This window comes from Wyeomyia smithii, chromosome 1, assembly GCF_029784165.1.
Source record: "Wyeomyia smithii strain HCP4-BCI-WySm-NY-G18 chromosome 1, ASM2978416v1, whole genome shotgun sequence".
NCBI lineage: Eukaryota > Metazoa > Arthropoda > Insecta > Diptera > Culicidae > Wyeomyia > Wyeomyia smithii.
In genome coordinates, this window is record NC_073694.1 from 169608712 (window position 1) to 169618449 (window position 9738).

Below are 9738 nucleotides of genomic sequence, written 5' to 3' on the forward strand. Positions count from 1 at the left end.
AATTCCGAGTAAAGCTCCTAATGGTCATGCTCGAAGAGAGTATAAATAATTCTGACAGTGTTTATGTCAGTCACGAGAATCAGAAAATATTTTGCTGAACTTTGAAGAGGATTTTTGGTGTGAAACGGTGTCCGGTTGAATTTTTGATACCTACCCCTCGATGAAGATGTCGAAAGTTTTCTGGCATCACTCTTTGATGTTCATTTTGGCACGTCAAAAGTTGAAGTTTATTCATTTCAACCTCATCGTTCAAGTGCAGAAATTTTAATTTTCTGCGTCAGCCCAGCCGTATCCAATCGTGTCAAATCGTCGGTGCTATTTTTCTACTGGACGAAATACAAGTTTTGTTTAAATCATCTGATCCAGCATAACCGAGGGCGGTAGCAATGAGTGAAATTGAAGCGAAATTCTTTGTCCGCTCGTTCATACGGTTTTTGAACAGTCAGCTTGCGCAGCCGAATTTCAGTTCCGATTCCCGTGAAAGTCTGGAAGTGGCTATTCAGTGTTTGGAGAATGTATATGAATTCACCCCAGAAGAAGAGGAAGCGGCGTGCAATGCTCAAGACGGAGAGCATCCGCTAAACCATATAGACCTGTTCAAGGTTTACGTGGATACCTTCACCAACGTAACACCGGAAAGAAAAGAGGAAGCTGAGGTTTTGAAAAACGAAGGCAACCGGCTAATGAAGGAGGAGAAATTCCACGAAGCCCTAAATATGTACACCAGGGCCATCAGTGCAGATGCCACTAATCCGGTATTTTATTGCAATCGTGCTGCAGCCTATAATCGACTGGGAGATTTCCAGAAGGCCGCTGATGACTGTCGCATGTCACTGCGGTACGACCCGAACTACAGTAAAGCCTTCGGCCGGCTGGGATTGGCCTACACCAAAATGGACAAGCATGAGCTGGCACTGGAAGCCTATCAAAACGCTCTCCGGATTGATCCAAACAATGAAGATTACAAAAATAACATGAATGTAACGCAACAGCGATTGCAGGAAGTGCGAGCGGCATCCGCTGCCGTTGGTGCTAGACCGGATCTGGGTGCCGCTGCTGGGCTGAGTGGAATCGATTTTGCAGCAGCTCTTAATAATCCGGTGTTGGTCAATATGGCTACTCGAATGATGCACGATCCGGCGATTCAGAATATGTAAGCTTCACCGGTTTTCTTGATTAGAGTTCAACTTGAATTTTTCTCCTACCTCACAGGTTAGGTCAACTGAGTGGCATGAACAACCTTGATGCCCTGTTTGAAACCGGCCGACAGTTAGCCGTGCAAATGTCCAATCAAAATCCGGACGCTCTTGCCAGTGTGCTCCGTCAAATGGAACAAAGCGGTGTGCTCCCACCGGAAGGCGCTCCCCCGAATCCAGATGGGAACAATGAAAGCGAAGGCAACGGTGACAACCAGCCGCAGCCTCCGCCGTCATCTAACTAGTAACTATCCGCACGTATGCAAAAACTGATTTTGTATTTTTGTTGTGCGAACCAATGCGCTACTGTTGCAGGTGTATTTGAGCGCTTTTGGCAAACCTGGTTGTTTGAGTTATGATTTGGTCCTTTTAGTTTTTTCTCGTTTGAAGTTCAGTGATAAAGAAAAATAATCAAAAAATACTACTAAATAGTGCACACTAGGTTGATGCCATCACATTGAACGGATATTGTACGACTATTATAAGACTTCCCAATTATTGAACGATGGAATAGGACAGTAGGAGCAATGCATTATGGTTTAATTCTTACTAAAGAACCAATAAATCAAAATAACCTAATCGCTTTGTGTTTTATTTTAATCCAGAATAATTAACGGTAACCATCTAATGGCTGCGAAGTCTTGAAGACAGAAGGTTGAATTTCGACAACGGTTAATTATCATTTCGATCAAAATTAGGCCAATAAATCTAAAAGTCTGTACTACAGACGGTGTTATTAAGCTGACGCGCGAACAGGAAAATAGCAATTGATGGAAACTTGAGATATATTTGTTCTTGTTTAAATTTACTTTGTTAAATATGAAAATTCATAAATTCCGGCCAGCGAAAAATATGCCAGAGAGAAAACTTTCTACGGAAAGGTTGGAAGAACTTCTCTGCCCTATCTATAGAAGGGACACAGATTTGACTGTAGCCACGATTGAGGCATAAGCCTCCCCAATTCCGCATAAAGAATTCTGTTCCATCGGTTTAGGTCGCTTCAGGGATACATGGCTTGGCTTTCCAGATGTTCCAGAGATCTTCGCAAATTTCTAGAATACGACTTGCACATCATCTGTTTATAGACTCCAAGAGGTTGGATGCCCGAGCAAGGATGTAAGGGACCACTGGGACCATTGAAGAGGAGCTGTTCAACACAAAGTTTTATGGAGGCGTATTCTGGAGTCAGCTTTGGATATCTACAATCTGTCGCCATAAAAGTAAAGTGAAGTGGTTGTCCGACTTTTCCTAGAAAACCATTCCCCAGAAAATAAAGTGTCGAAGGATTTTCCCCAGAATGAACCATTCTCCAGAATGCCAAATCCCAGAATATACTAGTTACCAGAACTCTAAACCCCTGATAGTACTAGTTACCAGAAAACCTTTTTCCAGAATGCACCAATGCCCAAAAACTATTCTCCAGCATCACCGTAACCGGAAAAAAAAACATTAGTAGGGTAAGATGGGTCACGGGGCAAGATGGGTCAGTGCCGTTTTTGAGCGTGAAATGAGTTTTTTTTTTTTGTACGTACGTATTTTTGACTACGTATCACGTGTTCATTGTTCATATTTGCATATTGCTTGTTTTTAATAAATAAAATATTTTTTCTCTAAGTTTCTTAGGCGATTTACACTTTTGAAAAAAAAAAACGTGTTCTTTCGTCGTACGCTATATAATTTGAAGTAAACCTTTATTGCAGAAGCAGTTTTGCTCATGATGTACTAAATAATATGCTTTTGAGCATGAATAAATGTAAAATAAACATGAATATTGCAATCGTGGCCTAAATTAATGATTGGGTCAGTACAGGTCACCCAAGACAAGGCAGTATAGTTTTGTCAACATTTCAGTTTTAAGGCTAGATTCGACGCAAATGGTGTTGTCACGTTGAAAAAACATTCATTGCTTCAATAAGTCGACAGTAGCGAAGTTCTTCAAAATGCTACAAAAAGTAATCGAAATGCTACAAAGTAATCGACGAGGAAAATTTAATCCCTTCGGCGGTATAATATAGACGAGATGACCCAATATTTTTGTTATCTATGAAGAGAAGGCATTTTTCTTGCTATCCATAAAAAGTTCGTTGAGATTTAATCATAATTTTGTTCTGTTTGAGAGGGTGACCCATCTTACCCCACCAAATGACCCATCTTGCCCCGCCTTTTTTACAGTGCAATAAAAAACAACCTTTTCTAAAAATTCTGTAAAAGCGAACCAACACTTGATTTTTGTTATTTTTTAGCGTAATTTTATAAAATATGCATAACATCAATATAATCATCTGAAAAGTAGACCAAAAGTAACTTCAGTTACGAGATATTGAAAATTTGGCTTATTTGACCCATCTTGCCCCACCTTACCCTATTCAGTTATTATATTGTTAACATTCTAAATTATTTGACATTTTTAATTAACACTTGCGTACTAGAGCCGAAAATATGAAAATTCTTTTACCTGCCATTCCGCAAGATCTAAACCGAATTTGATCGAACCTTTTTCAAAGGATCACAAATTTATCAAAGTTTTTGGGACAGTAGGGGACATTTGTTCCGGATTTATCAAGGGGAAAGGTGGGGTAAGTACCCTTCCAGAGACACAAGCTAAATTAAAAACGGTAGCGAAACCTTGCTTCAACATATCAAGCTTTAGGTTTTTGCAAAACAACACTATTAACGATTGGTATTTCGCCACTTTGTTTTAATTCGATAGACCCGCGACCCGGCAGCCCCGTAGCCCGAGTCATCACAGTCTTCAGAGCCAATCCTTATCCCGAAGTTACGGATCTTATTTCCCGACTTCCCTTACCCACATTGATCTATCGACTAGAGACCCTACACCTTGGAGACCTGCTGCGGATTCGGTACAAGCTGTTGAGACTTTGCGAACCCCAGTCTTCGATTTTCGAGGTCTACTACCATGCTCTACTAGCCTGTCCAACCATATCTCTCTATGAAAGACTTCCATGGCTAGTATGACTGTTAAACAGAAAATAAAACTCTTCCGATATCTCTTGTTGGCTTCTCGAAGGAAAGGATTCATGTTGCCATGATTACAAAGGCGCTACCGTTTCCGGTGTGCACGCCAATGCAAACGTATACTCAACAGGTTCCGGAATTGTAACCGGGTTCCCTTTCGCTCGTTTAATATATACTAGTGGATGTTGCATCGACCCAGGATAACGAACGAACCTCTACAGAGGTAATTTCTGCAGGGGGGCTGCCCCCCATGTGAACTAGATTAACCGAATTAAGATGAGAAGGGGTATTTTAGATTTTTGGTCAAGGAGCCTCAGAAATCAATTCGCTACTGTGTTTTTGTGGTCGACTTGTGATGTTCATTCATCCAAAAACGATTACTGAAAGTTCTCTGATTTTATGACTATGGCCTGGTGTCAAGCGCTTACTTATTTACTCCATGAAAGAACAAATGTATTAGTTGACAATTAGTTGATTCAAATGACAGAATCGTTATAAATTTTAGATATAAAATAATATAATAAATATTATAAATTTTAGATATAAAAAAACTCAATTTTAACAGATTTTCCATGTTAAAAAAATAATGCATATTTCTTCGTTTTAGGATAACAGTTTTCAGGAAAACGGTATTTTCTGGTAAATAGTTTCCTGGGCATTGGTTCATTCCGGATAATAACTTCCTGGGGATTAGTACTTTCTGGGTAGCAGTTTTCTGGTGATTAGTACATTCTAGGATTTTGTTTTCTGGGGAAAAAGCTTCGGCGTTTTATTTTCTGGGGAATAGTTTTCGAGGAATTGTTATACAACCAAGTGAAGTAACTTGAAATTTTTTCCCCAACAAACGAATGAAAAGATCAAATTTTTCGTCAGTTTTTTCAAAGTATTATTCAAATTCAAAAGTTATTCTCTAAGTGTATATTTTTCACAAGTTTCTAGACGGGTTCTGCGGCATAATGTTTGAAGAAATTAATGCAATAGACAATTTTATGAGACTTTTCTCGTCGCAGGGCTCAAAATCTAACAAAAAAATACGCGACACTGCAAACGATCTTTTAGGGAAGCGGATTTACAGGGTAGCAACTTGAAAGTGATACACCTTATTATGTCATAAAACTCGAATCAGTTTTTATTTCTCTTCGGAATCGATTTTAATAACATCTATAGGTAGCAAAATTGCAAAGTACTTACGACGGGTTTCGAAGTCATTGCAAGCTGCACGCACAACTTCACCAAACGTTTTTCAAATGTCTCCTGACGTCGTGCAACTTTTCTAGCATTTATCCCCAGATACTGAAGTCTGGCGGGTTCAAATCCGGTGACGATGAAGCCCTATAGGCTGGTATATCACGAAGACATGCTTCATAAACACGGCCGCCAGAGTAAACAACTTTTCGTCCAAAAAATAATGTTTTGACTAGAGTGCCTATAAAAATAACTAGAGTGGCGCCGTGTCTTTCAAAGCAACGCTGGTAACACTGAACATCCTTTCTCTTTTCCTCACACGAGTTCAATAGGTTGTTTGCTCAATTGGAATGACACTGATAGATAATTTTCATTCCAATTTTGACAGTGTCGCCACTCTATATATATTTACAGGCACTCTAGTTGTGACCTGCGTGTGTCTTCAGCAGCAACCGAGATCTAGCAACCCTGTCGGCAATATTTTTATGAGTTAGATGAATATCAAAAGTCCTTTTTGAAAACATTTTGCATGAATGTGTGGCTCAGTGGGGAAACGATGTTGAGTGTCTAGAGGTGACGGGAGAGAAAAACTGGACCTATGCCAACACGTTAGTAGCAGCTAATCGTGTGACGCGTCAGATGCGGGAGAAATACCGAGAGGCAAGAGCTGCCGAAAAGAGGCTTCACCGCCGCACATAAGACGGGCTCCATATATGTAGAGGAGTGGCCAAAATTACCAAAATGCGAATTTCGTATTTAGTAAGTTTTGAGCACATGATTTTATAGTTTTTGATCTATATTTGAAAACGCCTCCAAAGTTACCTCCCTCAAAAATGAAGGAAAACAGTTTTACTGAACATTTTGGAATATATAAAATCCTACACTGAGAGAAAAGCACTTAAGAATTTCATAAGTTATAACTTATAAACATGCATAACTTTGATTTCATTAGACACTTATGCATTGCATATCAAGCTTATAAATTTCATAAATATACTTAAGGATTTTCATATAAACGTTATGTGCATCCCATACGCGTGACTTATGATTTTCATAAACTGCAAAATTGTGAAAATTCCATAGTCATATCTTATAAAATCTGCAAAATGGCAGACCAGAATTTTTGATTTGTGCACCGTCAGATAAGTGTTACAAGTTTTTGGATGAAGCTAAGCTGAAATTTGCACAGCTGGTGAAAATTGAAGCAAAAAACTGTAAGCATCTTTTTTCAAATCCCATAGGTATACCATTACATAAGGTCATCTATGTTTATTCTAGCAACCATTGAATCTTGTGATCGTTAAAAAGGACAACGCTGGCGACATTCGGCAAAAGGAACAGGACATTCGGCGAACTTGTTTCCCGAATTTGATTCTCCATTTACTTGTACTCTTAACTATATATTTGTAATATTTGCGAGTAAAGAATAAGTAAGAACTAGTGTAAACAAGTTTTTTTTTTTTGATAAAACATGTTAACATACCCTAGTATTATGAATTTCATGGCAGCAATTATAAGCTTCATAACATTAAACTAATGATAATCATATCAATCTGTTCATGAAATTCATATTGAAAAGCTATGATTTTGATATGTCGGTTCTTATAACATGCATACCTACGGCCAATAAATTTTATAAGTATGACTTATGAAAATCATTAGCAGCCGAGAACAAAATTTTTCCTCCAATTCATAAGCCAAACTTATGACTTTTATAAGGAATCCTTGTGGCGCAAAATCATAAGAGGTTCTTATGGAACTCAATAGTTATTTTTTTTGCGTGTACTGAAGCTGTTATGGTAAGTTTGCACAAAATTGAGAGATTGTAATATTAGCTTCCTAAAACCGGAAAAGTACTTGATTTCAACCCTGCAGAGTCTACCGCAGGCCACGTAGAAAATATCCGTAATTTTCCTAATTTTGACCTTCAAAAACATCAAATGTAAGCACGTGCTCCTGATAGTCTACCTGAGAGTCCTGTTTTTGCTCATAAAGAATCATTGTTAAAAGTTTGCGAAAAATTTGCGTTTTTGTAAAAAAAGATGATTGAAAGTTTTTCATTTTTTTTCTGTATATTTTGAATTTTTGGGTGATTTATCAAAGAATTTTTTGTATATCACACAATTTTGGTCCAAAACACATTGAGAATACGTAAAATTAGTATGATTATTCGTTTGTATACACTGAAGAGTTTTTGCCTTTCTCCTAGAAAGGTATAGCAATCACTGCAAAAACTAAAGGTGTAAAAGTGCTCAAAAGGGCCGAATGTCGTATATGTCGTATATCGACTCAGTTGGACGGGCTGAGCATTTTCTGTATGTGTGTGTGTATGTATGTGTGTGTGTGTATGTGTGTGTGTGTGTAACGCTCTCCCAATCTCACTCGTTTTTCTCAGAGATGGCTGGACCGATTTCAATTAAATTAATTGCAAATGAAAGGTCTAGTTGCCCCATAAAACCCTATTGAATTTTATTGTAATCGGACTGCTAGTTTAGTGGTTATGTATCAAAATGTCAAAATCACGAAACATCAATATCTCAGAAACTACACAAATGAACGGGCTACCTGAAAAACCCTTAACTTTTGAATTTTATGAAGATTGAACTTGTGGTTCAAAAGTTATGGAAAGAAACGTGTTCTGGTGACTATTTAATCTCACTCATGTTTCTCAGAGATGGCTTGACCGATTTTCATAAAATCAGTGTCATATGATAGGTCTTGTTGCCCCATAAGACCCTATTGATTTTTTTGGCAAACGGAATATTACTTTGCCTGTTATGTTTAAAAATGTGAAATCCAGCTATGAAAAGAAACATATTCTAAAGACTACATAAACTCACTCAATTTTCTCAAAGATGGTTGAACCGATTTCCACAAAATTAGTGTTAAATGAAATGCCTTGCTGCCTCATAATACCCTATTGAATTTTGCTGTAATCGGACTGTAACTTCGTCTGTAATGTATCGAAATGTGAAAATCACGAAACTTCATTATCTTAGAAACTACACAACCGATTTGAACAATGTTGATATCAGATGAACGGGCTAGTTAAGGGTTAACTGATGAATTATGATTGAACACGTGGTTTCAAAGTTTGGCTGCGCTATACGTTCCCTTTGTTTATAATCGAACTTAAGCAACCGTTAGGTATTAAATTGTTAAAACAACGAAAGTCTATTATCTCAAGTATTACACGACTTATTTGAACATAACTAGTGTTATACGAACGAGTCATCTCTCAAACTTCCAATTAACAATCTTCCTAACAATTTGATATGTGGTTCAGAAGTTATGGAAAAAAGCAATTCAGAGACTATTTAAAACTATACCTGCTTTGATCAATATATGTAGCCTCAACATAATTTAAATATGGTATCGTACTATTTAAACGTTCCTGATATTGCTGGTGATTAAATTTTTCGAAATTACGAGTCATTTCTTTTATTTCACTATTTCTTAAGCTCTAACATTACGTAAAATTTCAATTTGTATACTTCAATTACAACATCAATATTTTAGAACCCAAAGAGTGAATATTCCTTTATTGGATTGAAGCATTCATGTAAATCAATTTTTACAAATAATAAGTTTGAATGAGAAAGGCTGGGTCTGACCGCTAGGTGGATTAATTTAGGTTTTTTTTATTGTTTTGAAATAAAAAACAGGAGGCTTGTGTGCAAAGCCACGACCGCAAGGTTGAAGTAGAATACTTTTACAAGAAAGATAACCCGGCTGCTTGCGTGTCATTTTTTCTAGTAAATAAACGTTGACTAATCAGATCAATCGAATTTTGCGCTTCAACAAGGATTGACCATTTTCAATAATATAGTAAGTTGCTTGTCATGATTGGGGCTTGACAATTTTTAAATTTTGAGATGAAATTTTTTCGGATGTCCTGCTCATGACTGAAGGAAAAGATAATTCAGTACGTTCTGAGACACGGAGATAAAGTAAAATATATAACTTTTACAAATTTAAAAATGTAAATTAACTCAAGAGAAAACATTAACGCTTTAATCACATACATAAGACATACGTAACACTCAGGAAGAAATCATCCAAAAAAGTTGGTACAGAATGAACTACTCGAATGGTACCACGCTCTGAATAAAATCACTGTTTGAGTTGTTTTTGAAGGCAGTGTACCTGCGCAACACTGCATTTATCTCGTTCCTACTCGAAAAATGCTGCATTGATTTTGTGAATAACTTTCAGACAGTTCCTTATGGGATTTTCTTTTGGGCTCGATAAAGCCGTGAAAAAGAAAATTCATTTTGTTCATTATCTGTCGAGCAGTTGGACAGGACGAGGTACGGAGTACTATGGGGCAACGTGTACAAAAAAAAACGCCAGTGTTACGTATGTCTTATGTATGTGCTTT

At 37.4% G+C, this 9738-nt stretch overlaps 1 protein-coding gene across 1 annotated transcript; it reads left to right on the forward strand.

Moving 5' to 3' along the window:
- Positions 1–225: 225 nt before the first annotated feature.
- LOC129727134 (small glutamine-rich tetratricopeptide repeat-containing protein beta-like) lies at positions 226–1775 on the forward strand. Its single transcript, XM_055684627.1, has 2 exons — positions 226–1153; positions 1213–1775. The coding sequence occupies exons 1-2, from the start codon at positions 387–389 to the stop codon at positions 1439–1441; spliced, it is 996 nt and encodes a 331-aa protein (XP_055540602.1). The 5' UTR covers positions 226–386; the 3' UTR covers positions 1442–1775.
- Positions 1776–9738: the final 7963 nt, after the last annotated feature.

What these genes read in the sequence shown, in the direction of transcription:
- LOC129727134 (XM_055684627.1), top strand. Translation starts at nt 387, where the DNA reads ATGAGTGAAATTGAAGCGAAATTCTTTGTCCGCTCGTTCATACGGTTT. An exon ending in GATCCGGCGATTCAGAATAT is followed by an intron (nt 1,154 to 1,212) that starts GTAAGCTTCACC and finishes CCTACCTCACAG; the next exon opens with GTTAGGTCAACTGAGTGGCA.